This window comes from Danaus plexippus, chromosome 8 (assembly GCF_018135715.1).
Source record: "Danaus plexippus chromosome 8, MEX_DaPlex, whole genome shotgun sequence".
Taxonomy (NCBI): Eukaryota; Metazoa; Arthropoda; class Insecta; order Lepidoptera; family Nymphalidae; genus Danaus; species Danaus plexippus.
The window spans coordinates 377768-392299 of record NC_083542.1 but is presented as its reverse complement, the minus strand read 5'-3'; the positions used below and the strand labels follow the sequence as shown (position 1 = coordinate 392299).

The 14532-nt window shown below is 34.2% G+C and overlaps 2 protein-coding genes and 1 non-coding gene across 7 annotated transcripts; 2 read left to right on the top strand and 1 right to left on the bottom strand.

The window, feature by feature from the left end:
* Positions 1-5466: 5466 nt before the first annotated feature.
* Positions 5467-7978, top strand: LOC116775585 (uncharacterized). Its single transcript, XM_032668485.2, has 6 exons — positions 5467-5604; positions 6177-6290; positions 6381-6521; positions 6733-6927; positions 7006-7269; positions 7681-7978. The coding sequence occupies exons 1-6, from the start codon at positions 5559-5561 to the stop codon at positions 7887-7889; spliced, it is 969 nt and encodes a 322-aa protein (XP_032524376.2). The 5' UTR covers positions 5467-5558; the 3' UTR covers positions 7890-7978.
* A 314-nt stretch (positions 7979-8292) lies between these two features.
* On the top strand, positions 8293-11839 carry LOC116775580 (odorant receptor 85c-like). 5 transcript variants are annotated; one of them, XM_061521356.1, is made up of 9 exons: positions 8293-8875; positions 8942-9067; positions 9314-9450; positions 9533-9899; positions 9979-10132; positions 10252-10357; positions 10969-11064; positions 11155-11327; positions 11678-11816. In XM_061521356.1, exons 1-9 carry the CDS (start codon positions 8869-8871, stop codon positions 11712-11714), a joined length of 1203 nt encoding a protein of 400 aa, XP_061377340.1. In that variant the 5' UTR covers positions 8293-8868; the 3' UTR covers positions 11715-11816. The 5 variants fall into 5 exon arrangements, 3 of the variants coding, with proteins under 3 accessions (XP_061377340.1, XP_061377339.1, XP_061377338.1); XM_061521355.1 differs by having other exon boundaries at positions 8293-9067; positions 11155-11313; positions 11678-11837; XM_061521354.1 differs by having other exon boundaries at positions 8293-9067.
* A 2229-nt stretch (positions 11840-14068) lies between these two features.
* On the bottom strand, positions 14069-14150 carry Trnal-aag (transfer RNA leucine (anticodon AAG)). The gene has a single exon. It is a non-coding gene; the product is annotated as a tRNA-Leu (tRNA).
* Positions 14151-14532: the final 382 nt, after the last annotated feature.

Sequence of the window (14532 nt, the reverse complement as noted above, 5' to 3'; positions counted from 1 at the left end):
TATCAACATTACATAGCTCCTGGCGTAAGTCGCAATAATGGACAAATTGAACGTGTAATGGCAGTAATCAAAAATGGGTTCACGATTATACGAAACTACGGAACTAAGAATTGGAAGAAAGGTTTGAATTCTCTCGAACTAGCAATTACTAGCAATTAATTGCACTAAGCACAAAACTACGAATGTATGTCCTATAAAAGCTTTAACTGGAAGACAGTGCGCAGTACCTGTAGAACTACTTACATTAATAAACGAAGATGAAAGGATAGTAAATTGAAGTCAACTCGATGATTACATTAAGAAGAAAATTAACGTTAGGAGAACTCAAGATAAATTAAGGTTGGACAAAGGAAAGGCTAAAGTTATAAGATTGGAAAAGGGTGAAATTGGATTAGATCTTAAATACCCTGATGCATATGAAATCAAAATAAAAATATATTGCCTAACGATCGATATCAAATTGAGATAGTTGGAATAGGAAAAAAAAAGGGGTTTCTCACGAACAACTGCGGTTAGCTCCAATACCAGATGAAAGTGCGATAATTACAGGGTTCCGGGTCGGCGTTGGAAGGTTTGTCAGTTGTTGGATCAAGCTTAACTCGAGTAGAAGTTGCGTAGAAGTTGCTGATCAAAGTTTCACACAAAATACTAATTCTATCAATTCATCAAAAGATTAAAAGTTTGCAGTTTTACGCTTTTAAATTTTGTTGAGGACAGGGTCCTCCAAAATCATGAGTTGTATAGATTTTGTTGAGGACAGGGGCCTCCAAAATAATGGGTTGTATAGATTTTGTTGAGGACAGGGGCCTCCAAAATAATGGGTTGTATAGATTTTGTTGAGGACAGGGGCCTCCAAAATCATGGGTTGTATAGATTTTGTTGAGGACAGGGGCCTCCAAAATCATGGGTTGTATAGATTTTGTTGAGGACAGGGGCCTCCAAAATAATGGGTTGTATAGATTTTGTTGAGGACAGGGGCCTCCAAACTCATGGGTTGTATAAATTTAAATCATGGGTTGTATAAATTTTGTTGAGGACAGGGGCCTCCAAAATAATGTTTTGTATAGATTTTGTTGAGGACAGGGGCCTCCAAAATAATGTTTTGTATAGATTTTGTTGAGAACAGGGGCCTCCAAAATCATGGGTTGTATAAATTTAAATCATGGGTTGTATAAATTTTGTTGAGGACAGGGGCCTCCAAAATCATGGGTTGTATAAACATGGGTTGTATAAATTTCGTTGAGGACAGGGGCCTCCAAAATTATGGGTTAAATAGATTTTTTTGAGGACAGGGACCTCCAAAAATATGACTTAAACAAATTTTCCTGAGGACAGCCGGTTTCAAGATTTTAGAAGCAAAGTTGAGCAGAGGAACCTCCAAATTTTGTTAATTAGATTTTTAATAGGTCGAGGGCGACCTTTGTGCAGAATGGCCGTGTCGGCGTTAATGATAAATATGTAATAATTAAAATAATACTAATTATTACTCAATTGATTTGTTGGTTTCGTTATATAACTTTTGATTGTAAATAATAATTTGAGTTTTATTTAGAAGTAAAACGACTCGGACTTCATCCACCAATCAGTGAATCAGGTGAGTTGTGAAGGGAGGGGACGGCTCCTATATAAGCAGTGCTAATCGTCGATGAGCCAGTGGTGGTTCGGCAGCCGTCCTGTTCACAACTCATAATTGTGGTCAAGGGATCCGCCTGAATCATCTACTTATTTTAATAAGTACTATAAAATGGAGGATAATTCTCTCGACCGTGAGACTTCAGAGCCACATAGCTCGCCCATACTCCAATCGCGAGCCGACATATATATATAGATGTGTGTATTTATGTTACTCAGGACTTGTCAGTTCCTCTATAACTTTATGGTGTTAGTGTAGTATTATTGTTTCAAACAAGAGTTATATTATTAAATTCTTATTTTATTTTGGGGAATCTTTGAAATCCGAATACATATGACGTATTCGCTCTGATTCTAAAGATGCCTCGAACTCACCTGCATTCAAGTTCACTAGACATCACTATTGTTGCATGTTTCAAATATTCACATGAGCAGTAGATTCCAGTTGCCGAGGAAAATATTTAATATCGTAAATTTCACTTGGAATAAACCGACACAGATATAAGTATACTTACTTGAAGGCAGGAAGCTTTTGTTATTTGATATAACGCTGAATGATATTTTAAAAATATTAAAATACGAAGAAAACATGTGTTTTTCTATCAGAAGTGATTTTGATTTCCTTCATTTCATTTATTTAAATAAAATTTCCTTTATGATATACTGAACGTATTTTATATGATATTTGTTAGGTTCAATTTGACTATCACAAGCTCTTATCTCAGATACAATATATGTGAAAAGTCAAATTACTTTTAATTTATTTCTATGTCACGAAACATTGTGTCGGATGCGTTCGCTTAATACTCATTACACTACACTTACAGTTTAAACTTGACAGAACGTTATACAATGACAATAAGTTGTAAAATTTTTAGTGCAATACATTTAATCCAAGTGTAATAGACACCTACATATAAAATTCAAAAAGTCTGTGTCATAAAAAAAGCAATAATATCTTATTTTGCTAATTAATAAGTAATCGTTTCTCGAGAAGACAATAATTTCCGTTTCGTTATAATTTATCCGTCTTTGAACTGATCGTGATTTCCTGAATAGAGAGGCCGAAACAAAAAGGCCGTGGCGAATGAGAAAACACAATAAATTTTAACACATGTTTTAAAATTAACTTAAGTGTGTTTGATGTTTATTTTAGAGAATATAATAATAATGAGATCTAAGACTTTTGCGAGTTTTATTCATTTCATCATCATCATCAGCCTATATAGGAGCCCGCAGCTGGGCCAAGGCCTTTATCACATGGCGAAGGTTAGAGCATTAAACACCTCGCTTGCTCAAGACGGGTTGGCGATTACAATCTTATAATTTGAATATAAGATCAGGTTTCCTCACGATGTTTTCCTTCACCGTCAATCAGTGGTGTCTAAATACTCTTAGAAAGTACATATGACTCGGAAAAAATCACGTTGGTACTTGCCAGGTTTCGAACCCGCGCCCTCACGTATGAGAGGCGGGCCTTTAACCTCCAGGACAACACGACTTCTTTTATTCATTTAAATGAAACTAATATTTTTCGAATATACTAGACGTGCTTTATTTTTGTAAAAAACTACATACTCCCGATGTTTCGGTTACTTTTCAGCAACTTTGATTGCGGGCAGACGAGAGAACATAATAATCCTGAAGTTATTTCTATATATCTTCAAAGGGCTAGAATTTTTAAGACAGCTGTTGACGAGGTATCACGATTGTCTTAAAAAATGTGTATTTGTAAATATCGGCACAAGTCGAAAATAATCCCTAGAATATATAAGGAAATTGTGCCAATGTTTATTCCAATCCGAAGTCGTAACGTAGTTGGATTGAGGCGTGATTTTTACCCGAAACGTGGCGTGTACATCATTGATATATAAACAGTGTCATTATTATGACGCAAAAGTCAAAGTTTTTCTTCCACAAATTTAAAAGTTTATGGGTTGCTTAGTGCAAATACTTTTCAGAAAAACCTCTTCTTGACTGTTTAACTCTGTGGCAAAAACTTCTAGAACTTAAATTGAACAATCTCACACCTAGGAAATTAATAAAATGAAATATCAAAAGACGATAAACATATCTAGATCCTCACTGAACTTTATAACGATCATGTCACTGAGATCATTTTTAACCACCAGTAAACATCGCTTCAATCTAAGGTAACTTCACCGAATGAGGCATTGTTGAGATTGTGTACCATGTATGGGACTTCAAAGCAAGACGATTGCCAATTAGTTCACCATGATCTATAGAATCAAAGGATACCGGAAATTATTATAATTTTTGTTTGACTCAAACACACTTGGAATTATCCCAACTTGCTTTTAGTTAATAAACCAACAGTACTGCGGAACTTTCAGTGCCAAAGCCTTCAAATAGATCGGAAAATCGAGATTAATTCCTGAACTTGTTATAACTTCACGTAAGGAATATGTAGATAGGAAGTGAGAATACCTTAGACCCAAAATTACTAGAAATAATAAAGGATGAAAGTTCTGAAGAAAAACTAAATCATCAAACGATTGGTATTATTTTGTGAGTGTCATCCATAAATCCGTACAAACCCTTTAAGGAAGAACTAAAAGGTGTTATAATGCACTTAGAATGTTGTATACAGACTTAGCAGAGATTAGCATGTTTAAACAAACAAACTCTTCAGCTTTATAATATTAGCAGATTATGATTTTAGTCGCCCGCTTGATGACAAACTTTACTTCAAATAAGTTTTTATGCGAAAAATATAATTTAACGTTTTGGTTAATAGTGCTATGTTTATAATGTCACTAAGAATGGAGAACAAAAGAGATCGGTCAGTACAATGAAAACATTAGTTACCAACTGTTAATACTATAAACTGGTTATTTTAAGTGAGTTAAGAAATTGAGGGGAAACGATATTTAGAATTGAATAGGAGTAAAAAGGGCACTTAAATTTCACCTTAAAAATAATCTAGAGCTAGCTTGTATTGTAGATAGTGGTAGTTGAAGAAAATTTAAACTTTCACCACATAGCTGTTATATAAACAGTGAATCGCAGTTGAGATCAAAATATTAAACACAAGATTTGTTACGATTTGATTCGAATCGTAACAAATGTCCAATCCCACCCCAAATTTTTTGTAGCTATAGTCAGAGCAACTGTATTGTCATTTTCGACTAGTTAATTGTATTTATGAAATGAAAAAAATTGCAACTCGGCTTTTCTATGACATAACAAATTAAGCACTCTTTTCGTGACTTATAACTTGAAGACAATTTATGACACTAAATTGACAACACGGTTTTGACAGGTTACACCTCGTAACCTGAAAAGAAAGCTGTGCCTGTGCCAATTCTTTGCAATCAACTATATACAATTTGGTCGCATTAGCTGACAAGTGACGTATCGAAGAATATATACGATCAAGGGATAAAGTGGTGCATCGTAGCAAACATGTCGTATTAATAGCTATAACTTCAATTTGGTCGTCTTATAACAAGAACGAATAATTTGGTAGCCGGTCATTTAATATGTCATTTAATAATGCCTTGCTAATTTTTCATCGTGGGACGTAAATGTTTTGACATACAATTATAATTTTGAAGGTGCGTTTGTAAATGCCTCGTTTAGATTTAACAGTTTGGTGAAACTGGGTCTTAGATGCGAAATCAAACACGCTAGAGTCTTAGACTAGTATTCAATAATTATTTTATATAAACACACTCATTGCATTGTGAAGGTACACATAATATATTATTTAATTCTATTGGTATATAAGTTTAATAAATTTATAAATTTCCAATAATAACAACCAATGAATATATGAGAACAGCTTAATTCTTATAACTCAAAAATTGCTGATGAATATTCAAACTAGCCTTGATATTAAATAATTGTAAGTTTTCCTGTTAGTATCATAGTCGTGGACGCATCTCGTAAGGAAGCTCGTGTTCATGATGCGTTCTGTGTTTTTATTTATATTTTTATCAAACATGGCTGGTGAGTTCAATATAATAATACAACACATGTCTTACGTTAAACGTGATGTTTCGGAAGTCATGCGTGAAAAGACCTTCAAAACCTGTTAGGATTCGTGTCAGATTAAAAAATCAACTGAATATTACGAGTACTTGAATACACTTTTGAGATTTTCGATTGTAAAAATAAAATAATCTCATTCCATTTGGTATATTTAATTTTTTTTTATTAAAAATGGTCCTAGTAATGCTTGTTAAGGAAACTCGATAATCTATTTTTTATTACAATCAATAATATAAGATTATCCTCTATTTAGTGATGCCTGTATGTTATACAGCGCTTGTTATTTTCTCCGGTAATTCCCAATACATAGATGTTATCAGCAACTAACCTCTTAATAATTACTCGTCATTGATTAGAAATAAAGAAACTAGCTTTAATAAGTAATACAATAGCACTTGTATTTCAACACACACAAACACACACACACTCACACACACACTCACACACACACAAATTTTATTTTCATATTATCCTAACATTTCTAAAAGATACTTAATGTGTTTTTTCAATCATTTGTTTCCTTCGTGTAGATTGCCAACAGTTCAGATCTGACTACAATTACCACTATGAGAGTAACGGTTGGCTCAAACTGCATCGTATTCCTGCTACGTTTCACGACGCCTGGCTGAGATGCGATTTGGAAGGTTTGCTCCCTGACAGTTACAGTTAACGATGATTGAATATTTTTTCATTACCACAAGGATTCCGACACTAAAATGGTTTTGTTAACTCAGGTGCTGTTCTGGCTTCACCTAGTAACGTATTCATAGAGTCGGCAATCCGGAAAGAGATGAAAAACTGCAACGTGGCCACCAGCGGCATCCTTACAGGGATTCACGCCACATTCTCTAAAGGCGACTTCTTTTCAATAGAAGGTATTTGATCTTCGTTCAATTTGTATTAATGAGGAATAAAAATATATTTTATTAATTAAAACCATACTTGTTTTGGTCACGGATAAGACTTCTATAAATATAATGAGTTCACTTACAGTAATGAATCATTGTTTTGTTTACAAGATACGTATAAAGAGTTATTATAAACCGCAGGCCACATAAGTCTAATCTCACATTATAAATGATCCAGGAATACCTTTAAGGAACATGCCGGTGGAGTGGATGCCAGTTGAACCTGACAATAAAAATAACGAAGAGGATTGTGTTCTGTACATAGCCAATGGGACCATTGCCGACATCACCTGCTCTGAGCTTCACCCGTACATCTGTTACAAGGAGAACAACAAAAACGTTGTCGTAAATGGATGCGGAACTGTTGACAGGGGTATTGCTTGGAGACAGGACTAAATATAATAGGTGGGCTATGAAAAAATCTTCATCTAACATTAATTATACATTTTAGAATACAATTTGGACACAAGAACAGGAAAATGTTATAAATTTCACAAAGTGGCCAGGAACTGGACACGAGCCTTCATGACCTGTGCCGCTGAGGGCGGACATCTTGCTATCATTAACAGTGAGACGGAGGCTGCAGTACTGCAAGAACTGTTCGCGAGACACCCTCAAAACACCATCAAGTCCAATCTTCGTCCAATAATGAGGGACATTATACATGTTGGCTTCCACGATTGGGCCGAAAGGGGAATTTGGACTACCATCCATGGTAACTAGAGCTTTGAATAAATTAAATTCAATAAAATTTTATAATTCAAAAGATAGAAATCGTAAAATAAAATTATCTTTTTAATTTATTTTTGTCCTTATTCTATCGAGATTTAAAAATATCTTTGATCATATAGCTGTACAAAATGAGATAATATGAACAATAACTTGGTGATGGAAAATTTTAAGTACGTTAAAACATTATACATAAGTAAAAACAGTAAACTCGATAAAGTGTTTATTTCTGTACACTCAATCTGACACTCATCTTTATCTTGGAATCGACTTTTAAAGACGTGTCAAGATAAACTTGACACGAGAGATAAATCTGGGGTTGAACTAATGATCCCGACGAACACAAAACAAAAGTGTGTAATCTTCTTTTATTAAGAGAGAGTCTCGCAATTTCCAGGTCAGTCCCTAGTCGAAGCTGGTTTCGACCTCTGGTCGGAGAATCAACCGGATAATGCGGGACCTGGAGAATACTGCGGTGGGATGTTCAGACACGGGAGGCTGGACGATGTGTGGTGTAACGAGAGGGGACCCTTCGTGTGTGAAAAAAGGCCGGAGAGTCTGCAGGAAGAACCTGATATATACAAAGAACTCCTCGGAAAAGAATAAATACATACATGCTGTATAGAAACATCAATACTCAAATTTCTAGAAACAAAAAAGGCCAAATAATAAAAAATATATATTAATATACATTATACACATTTTTATTTTAATATTATTGATCGAACCAATCCAAGGCATTATTAAGATTAGAAAAATCCATCACCGACACTCATTCATTAGTAATATATAATACATTTTCTTTTGCAAAACATTGTTGAAGGTTCCAAGTCAGAACCTAAGGGATTCCTTTTAAATTCTCAACGCTAATACAATGTAACTTAGAATAGTCATCTCAATATTAAAAGAATATAATTAAAGTAAAATTATTTTTACTTCGTGTCTTTTATAAGTAAATTAAAAATATATATTTTTTTTTTTTAAATAGTGGTATCCTTATAAATGAATATTACGGTAATTATTTACGGGAACTCTTACATCGATGACAATATATACAATTAGTGATTGAACATTAAATGACAAAGAAGAATATGAAATCATAATCAACCCAGGAGCCTTTGATCTGATTACAGCGGTGACATCAAAGAACTGTTAAGAGGACGTTGATTGACTTAAGAGGCGTGTGGACTACTGTGAGAAACAACCGCTGCTTACTGTCGTCTAGAAAACTGATTAGCTTATGTGAATTTGTTGCAAACCATATTAACTACACCTGTACTTATTAAACCTTAAATCGATTAGGTTTGTTTACACAAAATACTTATATTTTTATATATTTCCACATGTCTACTAATTATTAAAACTTTAATATGAAAACTTAAAGAAACCCTAATGTAAGATTTGTACGTAAATGTACAAACATGTCTTAGTGACAGTGTCTATAAAAGTAGAAGACAGTCTTAGCAGTTCTCCACTTATGATATATATTTATTACAATATCTGGTGTGAAAACATAGACGTGAAAAAATAGGAACATTCCTTGAAAGCATCGTTAAGAATAGCATATTAATTTTATTAAACAATAATGGCGGGTAAGTCAACGTTACAATTAAAAATCTGCTGTAATCAGTTTATAAACACACTCCTGATTTCAACAGATGTAACCGAAAATGGAACGAAGTTTAAGAATATTCGTGAAACTTATAAAATAAGTACGTTCTTGTTGACGCTGGGTTTGATGTACCCGAATCCAGTTTACGACGAGAAAAGAAAGAAACTGATAGGTCAGTACAATTTAACGTATAAAAAATATAAAGTTGCTAATTGTAGGTACTTTAAAGGTTTAAGTATTGTGAAATTCAGTTATATTCTTTGAGAATAATGTAATTACATATATAAAAAAATAGATATATGTTAAGTTTCATTTCTCATTGTCTTATTATTAAGGATGGAAAGGTTTTTATATTTCTAGTCAATACGACCGTTAAAAACAACTTATTCTTCTTACTTAATATACTCTTCTGTTCCAGTTATGGCAATTTTGTCTGTTCTTCCTGCATTTACTCTAGCAGGCAACGACATCCGTCTCCGCATCTTGAACAACGACATGGCGAATGTCGTCCGTCAGTCAATCATCTTAGTATCTATCACCTTCGTCATCATAAAAGTAAACATTATTGTTGTACCTCGTACATTAATAACTGTGTTTTCATATTTTCTTATAATATAGTAAAAACAACGAATTCCAGTTCATTATCTCGATAGCACGTAAGGATGAATTAAGATCTCTCTTAGAAGAAATCGACGCAGACTATGAAAGGTTCAACGGAATGTCCGAACAGTATCAAGACTTGGTTGAGGATACCATCAGAAAGACTAGGAAAGTGGAAAAGTCTTGGTGTTTTGTGTTGCTAGTGACTACAGCGTCGTATCCGGTACTAGCTGGTGCATGCACTATATACTCCCAGTTATTTTCTGACCATCCCAGACGCTACATGGTGCACGAGTTGAAGGCTATCCTGATATCAGAGGAACAAAAGTATCAGAGTCCTTACTTCGAAATAGTCAGTCTCTACACCATGTACATAGTTATTTTTCTTTTTATTGGCTTCACGGGTACTTATCATCTGGACATTTTGGAATATTTAAAATCTCTCTGCTTCTTCATTGATTTAAATATTATTGAATTTTTCAGGATTTGATGGCATGTTCTCGGTATGCCTCCTCCACGTTTCCTTAAAATTGAAAATTTACCAGGAAAACCTAAGAAACCTTTTCAATGAGAGAGACATCCAAAAAATAAAGTATAACATCGGTTTATTTGTAAAAAACCATTGTGGAGTGTTGAGGTGAGTATTCAAATGGATATATAAACCAAGACCTCACAGAAACGATTTGAGTTTGATATACGAGTCTGTCGCTAGAACCTCAAAGCTATAAAGTTTTTGTTATGTTTATGTTATTTTAGACTAATAGCTAAAATCCAGACATGTTTCGAAGTGTGGCTCGTCGGCATTTTCATCAACGCGGTTGTACAAATTGGAATGGCGTTCACACAAATAACAAATCAAACCGTAAATAACTTTTTATACCTTTTATCAGTGTAATTTTCTTTCGCATTTTTTTTTTTTGGTATAAGGCCGTAAACTTTGATTTTATAAGAGCGTGTTAGACAGAAGATGACTTCTCCATGGATCTCTAATTTTACAAAACTTGTAAAAAACTATCCATTTACACAAGATATTATGGCCACCATAAAATTTTAAACGTCAATAATTGATATCGTTTATGTCTATAAGTATATATTAATCTGTCTCAGAAACTGGTCATTACATATTGAAATCCATTTTTCAACGACTCCTCCGCTCTCAATTTAAGTACACAGCTTTAGATTCAAGTATATGACGAGTGCCCAATTAGCATCAGAATGGATCAATTATATTGAAAATTTTGATTTTTTAAAATATAAATTGTTCGTACGACCTGAATAATGACATTATGACCATCCGAAAAACTTTTTTAACGCGCATACTGTTTAATAAAATTCATAATAAGACATAATTATTGTAACAAATTTATTTGAAACAAACTTTTTACACATTGACGTGGACATACTTCAACATTAAAGTTAAACATTAAATTTAACACTTGTATCAAATTGATTCCTACCCTCGGCATGTTCAAGGAAAGTGACATCAATCAAATGTACTACTTATACGCCCTGGCGACCGTTGTACATATATACCTCCCTTGCTACTTCGCGTCCGACGTTACATACAACGTAAGTTTACAATTATAACCTATTCACAGAAACTTTACCTTTTACCTCGATTGGCCTCTTCTAATGAAAAACACTCTTTGTGGGTTTCAGGCAGCTGAAATCGCTAATGTGGCGTACAGCAGTTCGTGGGAGCGGGTCCAAGACTCTAAGATCAGGAGTTCCATCTGCTTTATCATAGCCAAGTGTCAGACGCCAGTTCGATTAACAGCTCTTGACATGCTCACCTTTAACATGGAATTGTTCGTCTCGGTAGGACACCAGATGTAATGCATTTTTCTCTGGTAGAATTTCAATGATTTAATTAATACAATATACCCAAACAAAAAAATATAAAATATACCGTGCAAATGAGATGGCTCTTCAAATGTAGTGACATGAATTTCGATTGTTATAAATAAATACTATTGTTTTTTTTTTCTAAAAGAAAATATCTGCTTTGTGAAATCAAAACTATTTTCGTTTATAACATTTGAGACTCGTTACAGTTTTAAATATTTTTAACGAGCCGTTATTTATTTTTGATATGAAAAACTAGAATATTGTCACTGAAACAGAAATGTATACCTTTTGTGTTGTTTTTCAAAAGATGCAATTAATTTATTTTGTTTTACAGATTCTCCAAACATCGTATTCCATGTTTACGCTTTTAAGAAGTTAATAATTGAAGATCAATTCCTAGAGCTACCTAGAGTGGTTACACATACTCATGCGATAAATAAAACAAAAATATGAAAATAAATAAATAAATTGCAACAGTATATTTAAAAAATTTCATTTAATAAAATTGTCATTTGCAACATAAGAAACTATTTTCCGATTATTATTGTTGGAAGTCTAGAGACTGAACTCTCGAGTCTGGTGACTGTTTAAGCGGTTTCTTAAACATTCAATTATTAACGTAAAAACCACTATTTAAATATATGTTAAATGAACATATCTTATATATATATAAAATGCTAAACAAATCCAAGGAGCAACGACAAAATATCTGATTTTAATCTGAATTATCGGCTTCTGGATCTTTCAACGGGACATTTTCACCTGTTTGTAAGCTTATCTGGCTACCTAAGTCCGAACGACGGTATCTTCTTTTCTTGCCGATGTTTTCATTCATATTGTCACACATATTCAGAACGCTCTCACGGAGCTGTAGAGGTATATCAGTGACGACCACTTCTTTCAGCAAGGCGTTTCTTATCTCCCGTGTCCTATGGAACTCCTTGTATTTCTCTGATCTCTTAAATTTACTTCTAACTTTCAGCATGACTTCCTTCATCCTACCATCCATCCATTGTCTGTGAACCCACACGGTGCTGTTGATACAACACACGATCGACAAAAGAACAGCACACACGCTCATAATACATAAAACAATATTGAATACAGCATTGGTGCATTCATCACCGAAATCTATTCTGGCCCCGTCATCACATGGACAGAATTTTCCATATAAAAGATCCCTCAATAGATAGACGTTCTGGGATATGGTCGAACAATTAGATTTTAATTTGACAATAACGTCGTCTATTTTGGGTGATTGTGTAACTGTCCCTAAACCAGTACTTATAGCGTAGATATTCTGATTCGTTAATGGTGAATAACTAGTACAAATATTTAGTTCAGGTTCGAATACTGTTTGAGGTAAATCATTTTCCATATCGCCAACACATGTCGCTGCTGCGATGCATCTTTTAAAGTCTGAGTCATAGATTGGTCTTGCACCGCAGTATTTCACATCGCAGTCCACCGGCAAGCATTCGTTCAAAGAGTTCTGGTCTATTGTTTCACAAACATACTTCTTGTCGTTACCTACATAGTTCTCCAGAAGGAACGATGATTTGCCATTGACCCTTGTATCAAAAGGTATATTTATTTCCAACTCCTCATTTTTATCGGAACAGCGATATACTAGTTCTATATCACAAGACCCAATCAGATCGTGTAAGAACAGTGTCGGAAACGCATATAGTAATGTTTTCCGACCTCTAGGTCTAACCTTACTAACCGTTTCACTGAAATCAATCAGCACTTCACAGTTCTCTTTACACGAATCAAGTAAACATTTCTTCAGCCTGGTACGATACCTACACACACCCGCAAGATTATTATTATTTACAATATCAATATATAACTGTATGGCAACGGAATTTCTCTCTAATGGCATAACACCTTTCTCTACTATAATGAGGGAGGCGAACACTTCGGTGACCAATATATCAAAAAATAAAAATAGTAGGCGTTTCTTGATGGACATATGATATTTAGATTTTGACAAATGGTGCCGTCAACAGCAGGACGTATTTTTTGTAAATAAAGTGTCAACGACGAAAGAGTTTGGTGATCAGAACTAACAAAGCTTGGAATAAACTTTCTGGATTCATTTTGATTAATAAAACTAGGTAAAAAAAAATCATTCTTTAATTCTTAAATTTAACGTGTTGCAAGAAAAATTTATTCCAGGTCCTTTCTATGAGAACGTGGTTTTACTTTATATATATGTAGGCAGCTGTGCAGATTGTCTGTGATGTTCCTACAGGAAGACTCGTGTGTTACAAAAACTTTGTCCAGTTTGAAACTAATATTAGTTAATGGTATCACATGTTAAATTGTAAGTAAAATTATGAATCGAGTTATATCCTTATTTATAAAACAAACTGTAAGTATTTATTATATTTTCAAGCTGGTTATAAAGGGAAGAGTCCCAGAATGTTGCTAAAGGTTGTCCATGGTTACAGGAAAATCTTGGAATTGATCCTTATATCGTTTTTAAAGTTAATGTTAGCAGTGTTTGTTACGAAATATTATGACAGTTTGAAGACAAACAACTGAAACATATTGAATTTTAGGAAAGTTTTGAACAACAAAATAAATCTGTTGAGAGCTGCATTTCAATATTAGAGCTAAATTTTAAATATTGATTCTTAACATACACGGTCTTTATAACTTACTTGTAGTAGAATATAAATATGTTTTATTCCTCAAAATTGTTTTCGCCAAAAATATCTGGCAGCGGTGGGATTCGAACCCACGCCTCCGAAGAGACTGGTGCCTTAAACCAGCGCCTTAGACCGCTCGGCCACGCTACCACTATACTAGTTTTTGAAATTTATTGAACTGAAATAACTTGGTCCATTAAAAAAAATGGTCTTTCACAGTTTTTAAGTGATAAATTTTTAACATAAATGGGACGGAAAAAACCAGAAGATATTACATTAGAAATTGTGTTTTTTTTATTTCGCCTGGGTAGTGTTTGATTGTCATTCTATATGTGGGAAGCTACAAATGAAGTCGTAGGTGGTGAACGCACTCAGGCTCGCTACTATCACAGCGGTAAGACCCTTCTTTGAGGAGTGGCTGGAGAGACGCCACGGGTTCTTCCTCCTGACACAGGTGCTTACCGGACACTGAAGTTTCGAGAGGTACCTGTTTCGGATACGGAGGGAGGAGACGCCTGGGTGTCGACATTGC

Bases quoted from the DNA above. Each gene is read 5' to 3' on its own strand.
- LOC116775580 (XM_061521354.1), top strand. From the start codon at position 8,869: ATGGCGGGTAAGTCAACGTTACAATTAAAAATCTGCTGTAATCAGTTT. The intron at 9,068-9,313 runs GTCAGTACAATT...CTTCTGTTCCAG, and splicing joins GAAAAGAAAGAAACTGATAG to TTATGGCAATTTTGTCTGTT. The intron at 10,133-10,251 runs GTGAGTATTCAA...ATGTTATTTTAG, and splicing joins AACCATTGTGGAGTGTTGAG to ACTAATAGCTAAAATCCAGA.
- LOC116775585 (XM_032668485.2), top strand. From the start codon at position 5,559: ATGATGCGTTCTGTGTTTTTATTTATATTTTTATCAAACATGGCTG. The intron at 5,605-6,176 runs GTGAGTTCAATA...TCCTTCGTGTAG, and splicing joins ATTTTTATCAAACATGGCTG to ATTGCCAACAGTTCAGATCT. The intron at 6,928-7,005 runs GTATTGCTTGGA...TATACATTTTAG, and splicing joins ATGCGGAACTGTTGACAGGG to AATACAATTTGGACACAAGA.